General features: G+C 42.7%; 1 protein-coding gene across 1 annotated transcript in view; it reads left to right on the top strand.

The window, feature by feature from the left end:
* The window catches only part of LOC306826350 (contactin-associated protein-like 4), a 106927-nt gene that overhangs the window by 72205 nt on the left and 16005 nt on the right, over positions 1-18717 (top strand). The window contains exons 11-18 of the mRNA XM_079347608.1: positions 2097-2203; positions 4205-4324; positions 5224-5424; positions 6529-6691; positions 8499-8626; positions 9349-9519; positions 11467-11685; positions 17497-17736. Of these exons, the coding sequence (XP_079203734.1) occupies positions 2097-2203; positions 4205-4324; positions 5224-5424; positions 6529-6691; positions 8499-8626; positions 9349-9519; positions 11467-11685; positions 17497-17736 (1349 nt within the window). The remainder of the gene's footprint in view (positions 1-2096; positions 2204-4204; positions 4325-5223; positions 5425-6528; positions 6692-8498; positions 8627-9348; positions 9520-11466; positions 11686-17496; positions 17737-18717) is intronic.

The raw sequence follows: 18717 nt of genomic DNA, 5'->3' as shown, positions 1-18717 counted from the left end.
TGTGTTTTATGATTGTTACCTGCAGCACAGAGTATTATAAGACAGATCAAGTACTCCGACTCTTAAGACCCAAACGGAGCTCAAAGCCATGAGGAGACGCACCTTTACAAGTTCAGCCCTCTGTGTAACATCACATCTCATCAAGGCCTTATAGAAATGTTTAGCTTAAAACATTCACAGTAATCAGATGAACCATTTTATTTTACTTAATGAGACGGCTGCATCCATTTTGCATTTTTTTTTCTTTCTTCTCCTCTTTTCTATTGTAGAAAAGGCTCGATCCTCAGCTCCTGCAGCAACATGTCCGATGTGTCCTTGGACATGCTTTGGTCCTCCTCACTACTCTTAACAGTGTCTCACTTTACAAGCTCTCTTACGGGCTGGATGCTTGGTGAATAACTATTATCTTTACCAGGAATAAGTCTTCACTTCAAGGGGAAGTTCTTACTAAATGTCCAGATTCTTAGCTTTTTGTCACTAGGAGCCACTGTTTGCTTTGTACAGAAGGCCCCTGGTCTGTGGGAGCCTCCGAGCGGAGTTTGAAGCTCTTTTCTGTAGATGACATTTCACTGGATGTGTGCGTTAGAGGAAACTGTTTGCGCTCTGACTCAGCTAGTTATCCACCTGTGACTGTGAAATGTTTGATCTCTGCACAAGTAACTGTTAGTCAGAAGCTATCACTGTGAGCTTCTCATGGCACACTGAATGTGTGGGCTCGGTGGGTCAGTGTGTGTGTGTGTGTGTGTGTGTGTGTGTGTGTGTGTGTGTTATGAGAGTGAATAGAAGCCAGCCGATGCTCATTTGTTAACACAGGAATACAGGCAAAACAAAGGCCCGGCTGTCGGTGCGGTTGTTGCAGGTCGTTCAAACAAAAAGGAACAAAAACGGGAGGTTGTGGGAGTCCATCTTCATGGTTACTATGATGTGGGGCCACACGGCTCAGCATCAAGATACCCTGGACGCTTAACACACCTGAGCCACTGTGTGCCAAACTCAAGTGTGCGTGAGCTCTTTAAAGAGGGCAGAAGGCCCACGATCACCATGATCATCAGCATGATAGCTACATTAGAGTGTGGGCCATGTTCAGCCCTAAGTAGCACCAGTGTACATCATCCAGGCCGAGTCCAGGCCGGTGGGTCTCATGTATCTCAAAGAACAAACATTTGCAGCAGAGTTTTACCAACAGGAGGAAACGCAAAGGATCCTAAAAGGGAAAAACTCACAAACTTTAATGTGGTTGCTAAGTAGCTCTCTTTAGATCAAATCAGTATGGAGATAAATGGAGGTAAAAAAAACAATAACAACACACTGTTCACTGAGGCTGACTCAGCGCTTTGTTCTTCATAAAGGGGAAGCTGTCGATTCTTTACAGTCTTATTTCCTCCCTTAAAAATGTCACATTTACATTCCTTGCTATTTGAAATGTGCAATTTCATGTTTAGGAGTCACAGTGTTTGTGTGTGTGTGTGTGTGTGTAGGTGTGTGCGTGTGTGTGTGTGTGTGTGTGTGTGTGTGTGTGTGTGTGTGTGTGTGTGTAATCAGGAGAGAAAAGGTGTTTCAAAAGAGGCCAGGTCAGGATCAATATAACGGCAGCTTGAAGTGCAGTACTTTAAGAATAATGTAATATCTGTCAATAAATAGAATGAATCAGATCAACCATAAAATAAACTTCAGAAGCGTTTTTAGAGAAAACAAACAATGAAACTTCTCTGGAAAAACGAGGGATGGAAAGTGTTTACTGGCATCGACTTCTTTGTCCTTCTTTTCTCCAGAAAAAATATGAAGAATTGTTTCCAAACGTTCGAGCTGCCAAAGCAAGCGAATTGATTTTCAACTCTGCTGTCTTAGTGTGTATAAAAACATACAGAAGAAAATATTGTTCTCTCTCTTTTTCAGAGGGGACTTGACAGCAAAAATAAATCAAGATCTGACATGCATATCTATCAGGGGAATTGTGGGGTCATTAAACTTTGTGATAAACTTGGCTGACTTCTCCTCTCTCTCGCTCTCGCTCTCGCTCTCTCTCTCTCTCTCTCTCTCTCTCTCTCTCTCTCTCTCTCTCTCTCTCTCTCTCTCTCTCTCTCTCTCTCTCTCAGGTGTTCTCCCAGTCGCTGTGAACACGGCGGTCTCTGCAGTCAGTCCTGGACCATGTTTCACTGTAACTGCTCTGACAGCGGATACAGTGGAGCCACCTGCCACAGCTGTAAGTCACCTGTCAGTAAAACATCATCATACTACGGTAATACATAAGAAAACTGGGGCACTGGGTCAAACTGAACTATACGTGCACTCACAGAGTCCCTTATATATATATATATATATATATATATATATATATATAGCCTCCTCCTCTCATTCATTATTGTTGTGTCCTGTTTCCTTCAAGCACCCATCAGGTACAGGGCACTTAGCAGGCGACACAATAATCCCATTATGTTTTGTGTAAAGCTTTCAGAATCCACTTAGTCGGACTCCGCTTGACTCGTATCTTGTCCACAGTTTGTTGTGTGTTTGGTGAAATAAGTAACCATGGCGATATGGTGAAAACAAAATAGGCATAGAAGGCTACAGTGAGGAACTTTGCTTTGTGATGAATCTGGCGCCCCCTGTGGACACAGCGGTACCTTCCATCTCTCTACTGATCTTGTCCTTTACGTGAGAAAGTAGCAATTTCAAATCCAGCGATATTTTTACAGTCACACATATCCCACATTTTGAATCTTTTCCATGGAAAATGTGAGATGTCAATGAAACAGTAAAAAGGGTTACGTGTCTTTTTCTGCATCTAAAGGAGCGTGAACAGATCAAAAACAGCAAAGACTGTAGTCGTCTCTTTGTCCACAGGGGGCGCCACCGTCAACTCAATCCGAAAGTTGTTGTGTACCACGTTTATTCCAAGATCTTAACCAGCTGCTGAACCAGCTGATCACTCTTCAGTGGCTTTGAGTCGATATTTGAATATAATTGAGAAACATTCAAGCCAATGATCTGCAAAAGTGTTTCCTGACCATGTCATTTATTCGTAGCTTGGGCAGCCTTTGTGTTTTCCCCTGAAATGCATTACTGTAGCTGTTTCACATTTGTTGGATTTAAGTGCAATTCTCCAGGCGACGGTTTAAGAAAAGGATGGAGGGAGAGATGTAACAAGGTTTGAAAACTAAAAATGGAAATTAGAAGCAAACAAGAAGCAGAAATTGTGAGAAACATTGAAAGAAGTGCAGCTAATGAATTTCCTTTTACACACACTCAACGTGGAGCGCTTTCAAGGAGGCAAATTGAAAAGAAAATGTGATCAACAAACCGGTATTATTATGACTTTAATGCACGTCGGCTTCTCCATCAATCATAATGAGGGGTTTTCTCAGAGTCAGCTCTAAACAGCAAAGAGGATTTTCTACCTGCTGGGTATAAAGACAAACCTTTAGTTCTGCTGGCTTGTCAAAGATGCACTCCTCAGCCATTTGTTTGGTGTTCAGCTTTGAAGTGTTGCTGCAGGAAAAGAGTTCATATCAGGTCAGAGACAGAGTAGTTCTTGGTTTTTGTTATAGTTGCAGCCCGGAGACACTTTAGAAGTCGTCCTTCATAACTTATTCCCAGATGTTTTACCTTTGCAAAGCAATGGAGGGGAGCGATATGATTGAGGCTAATGAAATTGTAGCTGTGACTAACAGAGAAATAATGAATCAATAGACTCAATCGTTACAGGGAAGATTTATCCTTCCTGTGCCGATTCCCTCGAGGTAAATCCTCGAAAACCGAAGCGCTGAATTCTCCGCACGGTTTTCCTCCAGTTTTCGTTTTCATGCTGATGTTTGAGTGAAACTTCTTTTTTTTGACCACACTGAGGGAATGAGATGAATCGTAGACTTGAGGCTGTGCAGACACAGAGATAAACTGGTGAGCAGAGTGTGGGGATCTTTAGATATGGATTTGCCTTAAAAATGTCAGCAATTTGTCTGAAAAGGAAGCACAGAGTGTGTGAGGACTTATGGAGGCTGTGAGGAAGACAGAGCGCTGATAAAGGTCTGAAGGTCGGGATTCTCGTCAGTCATTATTCTCTCCTTTACCTGGATTTATCTTTTGTTCAAAAGAGGCTCATAGAGAAAATACAAAGTGTGATTTTATTTGGTCGATTTTATTTGGTCGATGTGTTGATGCTGATGTTGATTCACGCTGCAGCTGATCTCATTATTTCCCCTCCCAGCTGTGTACGAACAGTCCTGCGAGGCGTACAAACACAACGGCAACACGTCGGGACATTTTTACATCGATGTGGACGGCAGCGGACCGATCAAACCGCAGCTGGTCTACTGCAACATGACAGGTGACACGCACACACACACACACACACACACACACACACACACACACACACACACACACACACACACACACACACACACACAGCCTTTCATAATCACTTAATGTTTTATGATAAACATTGAGATATTTATAAATGATGACACTCCTGTCATAATGCTCAAATCCTTTTTTTGATGTCTCTCTCTCTCCCTCCCTCTCTCTCTCTCTCTCTCTCTCTCTCTCTCTCTCTCTCTCACTCTCTCTCTCTCTCTTCATTCATCACTTTCTGTAAATGTCTTGTGCTTCACATCCTTCTCATCATCTTGATTGTATTTTTCTCTCCGGTCTAAATGTTTATCTTTCACGCCATCTGTTTCTGCGTTCCACATGATTTACATCAGTGTACATGTTTGAATTCTCTCAGTGTGTCTTCTACATCTCACATACACTCACTGATCAGATACAGTTGAAACTGAACTTTAACAATATGTAACTTTTGCATCTGAAAATAGTAAAAGTGGATCTAATAGTATAATATCTTTCAGGGAGAATGGCGTCTCTCCCATTTTCTCAAAGAGGCCTGGTGTCATGTTTAACATGTAACTTTGTCAGGGGTCCGCTGTTATTATTTTTCAACTTAATAAAAAAATAGTTGGAAATAAAAACAATTAGTTTAAATAAATGGCGATAACAATTTCTTATGGAGGTTGAGCTCAAAAGAAACATTGTTGTTTTATAAATGCATATCATTTAGCCAGATGGTGTGCAGCAGTGTGTTCCCTTTTACACAAATAAAAGTGAAATACGCAGCAGTCAGAAAAGACATAAAATACCTTCAGCTCTAACAAGTTAGCAGCAGACGCCCACACAGCTCGAAGCATCCTTTGCATCCTTGTAACGAGTGTCTGTGTCCATCTACAGAGGAGACCACGTGGATGTTGATCCAGCACAACAACACAGAGCTGAGCAGAGTCCGACCGTCTCCCGGTGTCAGCCAGCGTTCGGTCCACTTCGACTACTCCACTGAAGAGGAGCAGTTATCAGCAGCCATCAGCCAATCAGAGCACTGTGAACAGGAGCTGTCCTACCGCTGCAGGAAGTCCCGCCTCCTCAACACTCCAGGTAAAGGGCCTCTTTGTGTGACTTCCAAACTCCACACTCACTCACCTTAGTGTGTGAGTGCTTAGTGCGTGAGGCCACCTCTAAATCACAAACTACGCTCTGTCCTCGAGTCCACACGAGTGCAGACTTTCCTTATCCAGAGTTCACCGCAAATTTGGTTCAAGATGAGAGCTTTATATTTTTATTGTTGAATTGTGCGTCTTACTTCCAGGCAACATGTGATGTCATGATATAGTGTATCCTGTTTCTCATTTTGTAATTTAACTGAGACTAATAAATGAAAACAAAAACAACATCAGATGAGTTTTTTTATGCCAAACTCCAGCTGTAATCACTGATATGATACATTTGTTTGACAATCTTATCAGAGTGAGTCATGAGGCGCCATCTCTGCACATCGTTAAGACTCTATCCATCCAATCAGAAGGACTCTCCAACTAATTCATGCAAACAGTTTGCAAAAACTCAGTTTAAATTACAAGCTTGATGGATTGAGTTTGAATCGCTGAAATGTCCTCATCATTTGAAATGGACATCAAGTCCAACTTCGTCTGTGTGTCCTCATGCTCTCTCTTCATCTGTGATGCATCAAACATCGTGCTGGGAGTTTGTGACAGGGTTTATGCTCTGGTGTAGATAAACACTGCCTTCGAGGATCGACTTCTTTTCTGTTCTGATCCGATTCTAATATTCTTAAACCATAATTAATGTTGTTGGTATCATAAAATGGCAACACAAAGCTGTAGTAAACCTGACTTCTTATTGAAAGAGAATAAACTAATAAAAGCCTAAAAGTGAAAATGATTTCGAAGAACGTTATTTGAACGTTATTTCCTCGTTTCACAGACAATCATGGAGCAGCAACAACTGTAAAGTCTTCAAATGAAATATGTGTGGGCACTTGCAGTTACGTCTCCAATAACGTGCTGATCTGTCTTGCTCTTTGACGTGAATCAGCGATGTCAGTCTGATATATAAATGTTTTTAAGACGGGATGTTTCTGCTCGGTGAGAACCCACAGTTCATGTTTTAGACGTCTCAACTTAAACAATGGAAAGGTTTTCTCAAGTCAGACGATGAATCCATTGTCGTGTGTGTTTTCAGAGGGCTCTCCGTTCAGCTGGTGGTTCGGCGGTCCTGGTCCCGGTACTCTCCAGACTTACTGGGGCGGAGCTCAGCCAGGCAGCCAGCAGTGTGCCTGCGGCCTGCAGGGCGACTGTGTGGACCCACAACACTACTGCAACTGTGACGCAGACCGCATGGAGTGGTACTGAACTCTTTTCTGTTTCCTGAAAATGTTCCTCACCGTTTACATTCACAAGTTCTGCTTCCCTTTGATTTACAAAGTCAGGTTTGTAAAACCTCAAAATGACTAAAGTTTCATGGACATTTCAGTCAGGGGAGACTAAAGTAAGATTTTACTCTTAAAGGGATATTTTACCTATTTGCATTATGCAATATGATGGTTTTTGCATCACGTAAAGAAAATTTTCAGGCAAAGAAAAAACTGATTTTTCTCGTCTCAGGGCAAAATGAGGGCTGGATTCACGACCATTCAACACTTTCTAATGATACAAAGCTTAATGCAAATGGGTGAAGCATCCCTTTAACAGATTAGAAAAAGATCAAATGTGCAGTGGCTCTGACGATGAGATTGCGACGATGTCTTCATGTTCTCAGAGGGGTAGCGAGGCCGACAGCAGGATAGGATGCTCCCCTATGGAGTCTCCACACTGGGGATGGTGGTGAGAGAAGAACACAGGATGTGATGAGGCCGTGTCTGAACTCTGCTGAGATGGATGGAGGTGACTGGGACTGGAGGAGAGTCACAGCGGTCGCACTGAAATGACAACACTTGACTGCGGCAGAGTGAGAGAAGAGATTTTAAAATCTGACAGCAGCAGGATGATTGGTTGAGAGAGGTTGTGGTGGAATCTGGTTGGATGATTAGAATAGATGCTCACAATCAGCTGATCACCACAGCGAGGAGGAGGAGGAGAGGGAGAGAGGAAGTGTCAACGTTAAAGAAGGAAAACTGTATACATTTGTAAGGGAATATTAACAGTCTTGCTGCTTGACCTTACCCGGAGCTCCTTAGCTGTTAGCAGAAGATGGTTTGGTCTCGAAACGAAGAAAAGCTAAGTACACTCCAGATTATACTTCAGGTGTAACAGGCAATATTCCCAGAGAAGACAAAAAAGTGAGAGTGCTGTTCTTATTGTTTTTCTTGTTTTGGTTACTTCATCACTCACAGGTTATACGCTGTTTAGGAGTCGAGCGTTCACACTAAAGCATCAGAAAAGTAAAATGTCATATTTTCCCTGCGTACATCATTTATGAACGAATGACGGACCACACAGCAGTCAACTGTCCCAGTTTAACTTTGGCCGTTAAGGAAACAGCAAATCGGTCTGAAGGAAATCAGCAGAGGAGAAAAGTGTTGTGGCTTTTCCTCTCTGTCGTAAGCGATCGAGCCTCAGCCTGACCTGCTTCCTTCGATCATTTCCCAGTACAAACTGTTTGTTCAGTGGTCTATTTTTACAGACCGGAGCTGCCATTGCTGCTCTTCAATATTTCATCAGACTCGCAAAGTGTTGTAAACACTCCTTCGCATCCATCCCCTCCCCCCCCTCCAGCCCTTTATGTACTTTTGTCGGCAACTTTTCTCAGCAACAGGGCTAACAGGCGGATAAGCTTCAGTGCGATGAGCTGCATGTGGGCGTCGATGGACAGCAGGCGTCGAGTCCCAGGAGGACTTCTCTTGGATGGATGTTGACTTGTTGTCAGGATGGTTATAATTGAAATAGTCCCCGAAAGATTGCACCTTCACACTGCAATGTTTACATCACCTTGTAACAACATGGAATATTGTCCCAGAGTGATGTAAGAAAAATAAAAACACAGAAAAATCTACACAAGAAGAGGATCCTATTTATGTTTGTTTTTTGGGCTCATCTATCTTCCTCTTCTCACTCCATCTCCTCCTACTTTTTTTTTTTTTTTTTCGTTAAACTTTATCATGATTTATGATGATTTATGACTTATTGAAATATTTTCTTCTCTTATCCCTGCAGGGCTGAGGACTCAGGCCTCCTCACCCATAAGGAGAGCCTCCCTGTCAGGTCTCTGGTTCTGGGTGACGTCCAGAGGCCGGGCTCGGAGGCCGCCTACAGGGTGGGTGCTCTGCGCTGCCATGGAGACAGTAAGTCCATTTCTCTCCTCTGACACGTGTACTGCACAGCACTGGTGATTAACCCTTCATGCATACTACCTTCCACACTGAATTACACCTCTAGGTGGACGGCCAGTCCTCGTCTTTACTTAAGAAGTTTACGAAAAAAAAATTCTGTAAACGATGTCACAGCTCTTTATTTGTCTTTGTAATATCACAATATGTAATATAGTTTTCAACATAGCTTCTTTTATGGAGGTTACTTATTTTGTCAAACTCCATGACAGACGACGATGCTCACACATCAGATTTTAGCAGCCAGTGTTGAGATGCACCAGTTATGACTACTTTCATTTAAAGCGATGCACCAGCTGAGATAGCTCCGGTGTCGTCAGAAGGTTTTAACTTAAACCTTACACCTCGCTCCAAGTAGGTGTAAAGGTTGTCATGGTGATCGTTTGTAAAGGAGGGACACATTAGAGGACGAGGAGGAGCTGTTTGGTGTCAGCTGTGCGTTCTCCACATTAAGAGCAGAGATGATTTCATCTGTTCAGTAACAGATTACCTGATGTGATTTTTGACGATGTAACCTCTCGATGTTGCTGTTGTCTTTAACTGGTGGTGGATGATGGATAATGATGTTATCTAGGATTGTTTTGATGATGATGATTAGAACAGCTGTCAGTGTTGTGCTCTGCCTCCGGGCACTTCCTGTCAGCACCTGTAGGCGTTTGTTTTTGTGTGTATTTCAGAGAATTTCTGGAACGCCGCGTTCTTCGACAAAGAGACGTCGTACCTCCACTTCCCCACCTTCCACGCGGAGCTGAGCGCAGACGTCTCCTTCCTGTTTAAAACCACGGCCGCCTCCGGTGTGTTCCTGGAAAACCTGGGCATCAAAGACTTCATCCGGATCGAGCTGAGCTGTGAGTAAGAGCTGAAGGGTGAAGAATGAATCCGTTTCAGACGAGCTTCAAGGAGATTTGTGTCTTCTAAGCCTTTTACAGTGTTTGAGAGTGTTATTTATAGTGGGGTAGGAGTAATAGAGTTTTGTTTTTATTTCTGTTTCTGTGTCAGAGTGATGCAAGAGAAGGAAACTTTGGATTCCTTTAATTTCATTCCTGGAGCAGGGATTAAAGTGTATGATAAAAGAGGATGATAAGACTTTCCTGTTCATTTATCTAGCCTTACCTTTTAGATGTACTTTGATTCACCGTCAAGCTGAGGGATGCAGAGTTTGTATTTCTGCAGGTAGTGCTTGTGTTTCTTCTCACTTTGTATTCTGCTTTAAATTGCATTGTTCCGATCAATTTTTCTCCCTGCACAGACCACAGCTGAATGCACTGCACAGCTGCACCACACGGGACACAACACAACAAATGAAGAGTAGTCTACATACGATCCATAAAAAGGGACACATAATCACTGCAGTGGCCTTTTTTTTTTCCTCCAATGCACCTTTATTTTTAACTTAGCGGTTTTATGAACTCTCGGGGGCATTTTAGCCGTGACCGTCCATTAATCCCTGCCTCTTGTGTGAGGCACACATTTATGGTAGCAATAGGGTGTCATTTGGATTATGACAGTAATAACTAACAGAGTGTTATTTATTTTTATGGGTGCCATGGAAATGTGGCCGGGTGTGAGGTCTAAAATATAGCTGTATTATCCGGCAAGGTGTCCTTGTGCCTGTATGGTTATGACAGCATTGCGGCTGAACGAGGCGCACATTTATGGGCAGCAGTAATGTGTACTGTGTGAAATGGCTTGTGTGGATGATATGAATTAGTTATTAGCTTTATGTGTAGTTTCCCTCTTTCACTTCGGTTCAGTCTCTGCTTGCCTCCTGCCTTAGTTTGCTCTGTAACATCGTGTCTCTGACTGAAAACAATCGCCGAAATGAAGTTGCTGCAGGATGCTGGGACTCTGTTTCATCTTGCTTTGTACTCTGGTGGTAATACGTCTTCAGTCTCGGCCAGCGCAGCATGAAGGATGGTGGTTTGCTCAGCCTGCACTCTCTTAAATCTTTCGCCTTTGTTGGAGGGAACAGGGAGAGGCGAGCAGACACCCTGAGAGGAGCAAACACTGACGCTCAGCACAGAGGAGCTGTCCGTGGTGCTGAAACAAGGCAGCAGCATCAGCAGCACAAAGGAGTTTGTTTTGGTCCTAACTCAAGATGCTGAAACTCTTAACCAGCGGTGGTTTATCATTTAGACACTAAACCAACAAATAAAGCGTGCATCAACGTTAAATCCACTTTAACTGAAAGTCCTACATCTAAAAATATTAACTTTAAAGTCTAGATGTTTAAAAAGGCTGGCTGTTCTTTTAGATTTAACAGCCTCTTCCACACTGTGAAATCATTTTGTTATGAGTTAACAAGAGGCCTTTAAAGTCGACACCGGCCCCGACCTCGCAGGGTGCTATATGTCATGTATTCCTATCTCACAGGAAGGATTGGAATAAGCGAAATAAAAAAGGTTAAGCAGCATTCAAAGAGGCGTAGCAAAGCCTCTCAGGTCTTTTGTTTGTTGTTATCCTGTGGGAACTTGAACCAGTCTGCTTCATTACAGTCAGCTTTTTGTTTGTTGTTGTCTTTCGTGATGATGAGTAATTACGTCAGCCTGTGATCCAGAGAGGGGGCGTGGTCAGACACAGCTAATCAGCATTTAAAGCTACAGACACGGAACAGCCTGGTCTGAGCAGGGCTGAAGTAGAGGGGTTTATAGGCATGATCAAATCCAGGATCAGAGTGGATTTACAACGAAACACTTTTTGGGAGCTCTGATTCTTCTTTACACTCATTGAAAACAAGGATGTATTGTAAAAGTTTACATTAAAAACACTGACTCATTTTCCTTCTCCTCATTCAGCCTCCACTCAGGTGGTTTTCTCCTTTGATGTGGGCAACGGGCCTCTGGAGGTTCAGGTGGAGTCAAGCATGCCGCTTAACGACAACCGGTGGCATCGAGTCCGAGCTGAGCGCAACGTCAAGGAGGCGTCCCTACGATTGGACGGACTTCCTGTCGCCACGCAGGAAGCTCCTGCTGACGGACACTTCCACCTGCAGCTCAACAGCCAGCTCTTCATCGGTGAGGAGTTCAGTGTACTACTTTTATTTTAAAGACACAAGACAAAGTTATTCATAGCCTTGTTATTTTGTTACTTCTTTAAAAACTGTGCTATTACAAAGCAGCCTCTTATAAGAGGGCGAATGTATGCCCGAGTATCTTGCATCATTACTCTACTTGATGGGTTCGAAGAGTTTTCTCCCAAAGTGTTTCCGGAAGTTTTTCTGTCTCTTCATAACTCTGAAGCACTCACTTTTCAAACACTTGCCTTGTTTCTTATCCACTTCACAGCAGAGCGTTACTATTTCTGCAGCTCCACTTCAAGTTTGCAGCATGATAAGAGAACTCGTAGTCGATCTCTTAGGGCTGAAAAATCACTTATATTCTTTGTCGAGCTGATATCAGGCGATACTCCAGACATGTAGAAAGTAAAGTCATATGCAAGGAGGCTGTTTTATCGTCTTTACTTAGGAGGATATTCAACAACTAAAGGCAGCAGTCAAGTTGAGAGCCAGCTTGAAGCTTCTAAGTATGCTGGAAATCAATAAAGTAGGCCAAAAAAAAAACCCAACATATTTTGCATTGGATCGCAAAGAGCTTTGGACATGTGCTGGTCATATTTGTCTTCCAGGGAAGCGTCAGGAGACATTGGCGGCTACAACATTCAGAGCAGATATTCAGACCAAAACAAACAAAAAAAAGTGTCTGTGAGACGGTAGAGCCCTTATAAACGTCTCAAGACAACATCATGTGACCAATCAAGTGACAGCATGCAGGTCAAAGTTCATTTGGGTTGTCGTGTTTAATTGTTTTGTTTTTTGGAAAGTGTGCTGGTTCTCCTACAGAAATGCTCTTGCGAGCACACTCGTCCAGTCTTTGTGCACCTACAAACAGCCTCCCTGAGAGAACGGGTCTGTTTCTCTTCCCTCATGTAGAAGCAGGGACAAGAGTTAGAGAGGCAGTTTGAGCCTATTAGGGAAATATAAACAAGCTGAAGAAGAGCCCTCCAGCCTGTGTGAACTACTCAGAAACACTTTCTCTTAAATAGACATACACAAGTTATTTTTTTCCAAATTAACCAATTAGATGTTGCACATTACGTCTTTAAAGTGACAGACACAATTAAAAGTGCCCCTCTGAGATTTCAGTGTAGCCAGAAACATCCATCAATGTACGCTGTAAAAAAGGGCATTTTTGAATGCGGTGTGTTTGTGACTGCCGGAGCCAAGCGGACCGTCAACAAGCTGCAGGATTTTGCTCTTCAGCATTGGCTTTATTTGTCAACATTAGAAGTGTAAGTCTCCCTCAGTCGCCTAACCTGTTGTTAAAACTAAAGGTCACAGGTCATAGTGCATCATACTGTGTAAAAAGAGGGCTTAAAATACTCTGTTTCATGATGCTTATCTTCTAGTCTCTGCAGCTGTACTGGTTATGAAAGCTGCAGATTCTGCTTATATGGAAAGAAAATAAGATGCGCTTTATTGTCCCGTTAGGTGCATTCGTCACTGACTCTGTCCTGCAGTTGCAAAATAATTAAAAAGTACACAAGTAAAGATCAAAACGTGAATACTTTCACATGACATAAAAACACCTTCCTGCAATGCTATGTTGACATATGAGGGACCCTGCTTCTCCACCCAGAGAAACTCAGAGTGAAGAATGCAGGTCGGCTCAGACACTCCTTCCTGTGCCTGTCTAACAAGCTGTTAAACAGGAGCTTCTACTGCCCCATTATCCACAGTACAAGAATATAGAGGCTACATATCTTAAAAAGAGAAATGTTTTATAAGTGCTCTACTGTAGGTGTCGTGATGCCACCTGCTTCTCTGCATTATTGAATATGAAAGAGGAGATGGTTTCTGAACTCTAATAATCACATTTCATACATGTCGCATGATTCAGGGCACATGGAATAAACAGTGTTGTGTGTGGAGGGAATTCTTGCGGTGAGGGTCCTAATATAATCTATAACTTTATCTGAGACTGTAAGTGATTCACTGGACTCGTGTAATTAACCATCAGCTCGGGGAATGTCTCGAACATAGCCTCAATCAATTCTGCAGCCTTGTTTATCTCAACTCCATCTGTTCAATATTACTCCATTAATAAACTTCTCAGTATGACCTCTCACTCTATTTGTAGACCCGCCGGAGAGGGGGGGGGGGGAGGAAAACCCATTATTCATCAGGTTTTTATCATTCTGCAAATATTATGTATGTCACTTCATATCAGTAAACACACAGTGTGGAAGGACAACAAAGCCAACAAACGTTGACGAGATTGGATGCAGGAGCGGCAACAGCGGGAGGAAATTGAGCTGAATATTGATTCGCTGACTGTGTTTAGCTGATAATCTGCTCCGAGGTCACCGAGCTCACAGCAGTGCATCACGAGTACAGCTCAACGGGGGTGAGTCGAATAGATTTGTTTGGTAAAAAAGAAAATGATCTATTATTCCAAGGAGGCTTTTTTTTTTTTTTTTTTTTGTTAAACGGCCTTGAGTTGACCAACTGCAGTGTGAAGAAGTTCAACTCTCCTTGTTTGCTGTGGGAAACCTAAACAAGGTTGTTCTTCTGTTGTTAAACGGTCCTTGAGAGCTTTCGAATGCCTCATCTGTGTGCCTGAAATGTAAAGCATTCAAACTGTGTATTATGAGATTTAATAAAAGCTCATCTTGGGTGCAATTATAAGCCACAACATGCCGTAAAAAAACAATTTATTCATGAGCGTTAAGTCATCCTCTGACAGATTCATGAGGAGAAATGTTTGCTTTTGTTTACATTTCTGATCCTCAGACTCACTATTTTACCAGCTGCAGTGCTCTACCACACAAGTCTGCTGAGTTACATGAATTAATAAAGCAAAGTGTCGCCCTCCATTAATTCATAAACCATGCTTCCATAAACAGTGTATTTATGAGGCTTAATAGTGCTTTGTACAGATTTATACACCAGTGAATCACATTGTTTCAATTAATAGTCGGTTATATTGCCTCCCTGAATTTATAAGCCATACGACCGCTCTTCCAGTTTCTTTATTGCCTGATATTTGGAGCTGTAGATTCATTTGAAAGGTTTTTGTGGCAGGCCGCTTTTCACATGACGCGTTGGGCTGCCTGTTTCAGAACGATAAGCAGAAGTTTATTGCTGCTGTTCTGGCGTCCTCATTGACGGGACACGTGAAGATATTCCCATTTTGCCATCTGCAAATTAGAACCGTATTTGTATGTTGATTTAAAAAAAAAAAAAAAAAAAACATCACACTGTATAGTGAGGCAGCTTCGGCTTCGCTTCAGTTTAACAAATCCTCAGCGCAACTGCAGAAGCAAAATCCTCATAGTGTGTGTTTTTTTAGTCTGTGTGTTATTTTAGGCGTCGTGTGCAGAGGGCACGGTGAGCAGTGTGCACTTGATGTCAGCCTTGTGTGTCCTGCGTTGGTTTGGAGCTTTGATTGTGCACGTCCTCCTCAGACGTTAACGCTACACATCCTCCTGATGCAATATGCATATAGCCACTAGGAGCAGTGTAGGGATGTATGGTGATGAGACACCAGAGAGCTGCTACAACAACGGCAGATTATTTATGTTGTTAGAAAAGTTAAATAAATGAAGTCCACAACTATAAAAAATAGAATCTCTACTCTGATTTATGTAACGCTTCCTCCAGTCACACGTCCTGAACATCGGCTGTGAACGTTTATGTTCAGCCGGTTGTCTACGCACACACATGGTTCAAAGCGAGTATATCTGAGCCTTAAGAAAGAGAACAAGGAAACAAACGTGATTCAAATGAGGACTGACAGTTTTTGGCTTTGCTTTGAAAGTAGACATATCAACGTGTCATAACCTCATCTGTTCCTTGTTAGGGAGCAGCCACTCTTATACTAATTAACAAGAGCAGGTGTGCAGACTTGTCAGCATTAACTAATAAAGTTCCATTTAAGACCTAAGGCAGCCTTAAATCAAAGTCCATACAAGTCCAACAATGGGTTTATTTTATTTTCCCAAAGCATTGCTTCTCACGTTGTCCAATAACAGATAACACATAAATAATCATCAGTTCAGCCCCACTGTTTCATTGCATAATGTCATGAGCATGTACTGTTGGATATGCTGGATAAGAGTGACTCTCTCCCTGGTCCAGATTTCTCTTCTGCTTACTCATCAGTTTTTTCCTTTAAATCTCTCGATCTATCCTTCTGGGCCTGCAGGTCGAGGTTCTTTGTATTTTAAGCCACAAGCTTTGCCTTTGATGCTTTTATTTAATCTCTATTTCAGTAATTGTTTTTACATTCCCCCTCATGCTGTATGCTTCAGCGCAGAGTGTGCTCTCACAGTGTGATCTCCTGTGAAAGGGTCGTACGAGGTTGAAACTCTCACTCGTCTGAAAGGTCGGACTGAAAGCTTTGCTCACTTGGTCAGAGGTGAAGTTAATCCACATTTGGATCCTTTGATCTTTTTACTTTTCAAATCCCTTGTTATGCTTTTTTTTTAGAAATGAAATCACCTCCTCAGAAGTGATCAATGTAGAAAATGTCTTCACTTCTTGTCGAGAGGTACTCTGCCTTGTTCCAGCTGAAGCTGCAGCGCTGGATATAAGTTTAACAGTTTTATAGTTTGTATAGCTGTTCAAACTTCCCAGACGCTGAACGTTTCCCTCTCAGAGGCTGTCTGCTGAAGGAAGTGAGTCTACACATTAAGCTCTCTTCTTAACGCAAGCGTTGAACTATACTGACCTTTGGTTGAGCTGCATTGGCCTGTGCTCTCTATTATTGTGTTAGCAACAGTCTCATAGCTTCATATAAAACGACACTGAGTGACTGGGATTTAAATACACTGACAAATAAATAGTGAGCATGTTGTTCTTCTCTTCTCTAAGTTCTCTTGACTTACTTTTATATACGAGGCCGTCCATGTAAACCTGGCTCCTCACACTTCTCCCTCACTGTAGACATCATTCAGAGAGACATTTACATAAACTGTGTATTTAATTTCTGCTGTATTTATGTGTAATATGTGACATTCTTCCTTGAATGAAATCATTGGCCATATCCAGCCGATTAAGAAGACGTTTCCATCCATCCTGCTTACTGAAACACGAGAACCTTGCAGGCAGAGAATGGGGCCTTAGAGAGCTCAGTGATTTATTGGCGTGTGAAGCCGAGCAGCAGGAAGTTGTCATCTTTGATGGCTGAGAATAAAGAGTCATGTCTGAACTATGGATACAAAAACTATTACCACCTGTGATCTCTGTGAAAATGGCAGGTCGCCAGGTTAATTCTCCCTCTGTGACATCTGAAACAGGAACAAAGTGAGCAAAGGTGGACATTTATTTCTGACACCCGTCCTCTGGTTTTTGCGGCTATAATAAAAGCCGGTGCGAAGGGAAAATGGTTCGAAAGGGGAGCAAACCTGCACTTCTGATCCACACAGTTCACCAGGCACCAGCGAGCATAGATCTATATAAACAGACCTCAAGTCAACTTGTGAAAGTTATGCCCCGGATTCTGTTACCACCTCCAGCTTGCTGCCTCCGAGCTGTTCTGTTGTTGTGACATGTCAGAAGAAGAGTGTCGACAGTTGGGAGATGTGTGTGGGAGCCGAGGCGACACGAGGATCAGCTGCATCTGACGGGAGGAGGAGAGATGGAAAACAAGAGAGAGAAAGGATGCACAGAGAGGTGGCAACACAAAGGAATCAGACACTGAGACAAAGACAAAGCTATGAGGAATATTTATTATATGTCAGCTAGCTTTGATTTATCTGTGCTTTGTTGTTGTTTGCGTGTGATATTAGCTGACAAAAAGTGTTGGGTTTTTTTCCTGTCTTGTCAGGAGGCACAGCGTCCAGGCAGAAGGGCTTTCGAGGCTGTATTCGCTCCCTGCAGCTGAACGGCGTCACTCTGGACCTGGAGGAGAGGGCGAAGATCACACCCGGGGTTCGACCCGGCTGCCCGGGTCACTGCAGCAGCTACGGCTCGCTCTGCCAGAACCAGGGCCGCTGTGTGGAGAGAGCCAGCGGCTTCCACTGTGACTGTGGCCTGTCAGCATACACGGGAGTCTTCTGCAACGCAGGTACACACACACACACACACACACACACACACACACACACACACACAGAGAGTGCATACAGTAGAGGAGAGCGTGCGTCGTACTGTCAGACTTTTGAGTCTTTACATGTTGAAGATGCTCTCCTCCGATTGGAGCATCTTCTCTTCCTAAACTTTGATACAAATATGACTTTTTAATTGAGCTTCAGTCAGTCTTACGACCCTTGGTGATCATCGTCTTTCATCCTCTGCCTCTGGAAACTGATAGTGAAACCAGCCATTAGTGTTAAAAGACTTCCGGACAAAACTTCCTTTTCCTTTTTGTGTAAATTCTCGGTGGATTATATCCTGAGTCGTAGTCCCTTTTTAAACGTACAGTATGCAAAATCCGCCGCTAGGGGGGCTCTCAATCAAAACAATAACAAAAGACAAAGTCGAAGCGCGACACTTTCTGCAGACTTCCACAGAGCTAAAACGTGCAAATTATTTATCTGTATGGTAATTTCACACAGCTTTTGTTTTCTGCACCTTATTGTGCAAACACGACTTAACCTATGTAAATACTTGCTCCTTTTTTTTATCCTGCACTACGAGCCAATGCAACCACATTGTTCTTACAGGCACTGTAAAGGTCAAGTTTCAATGACGATACAGACACTATAATTCACCCTCAAGCCATTGCTTCATAGACTTGATGCTGCAGTTTTTCTGATTGATTCCATTAAGAGGAAAACTGTCTGACCACAGCTCTTCACTTTACAGACAAATCCTTAAAGTCTGCGTCTCCATAGAGATAACGTCTCATCAGTCAATTTGTGCATGAAGACATTTATTTCAGTCCTTATGAAACTCGGAGGACAGAATGTAAACGGAAGAGACAGTTCAGGGTGTCCATGTGTGGGTGTGTTTTTTTTTTCTGCAGCTGTAGAAAAGGTTAAGAGTCTGCATCACTCCATTGAACCTTTTATTGCACTTAACACTCATCAAGAAGTACTTAGGATCA

The sequence above is a fragment of the Symphodus melops genome (assembly GCF_947650265.1).
Source record: "Symphodus melops genome assembly, chromosome: 7".
Lineage (NCBI taxonomy): Eukaryota > Metazoa > Chordata > Actinopteri > Labriformes > Labridae > Symphodus > Symphodus melops.
This window is presented reverse-complemented; position numbering and strand designations above follow the sequence as displayed.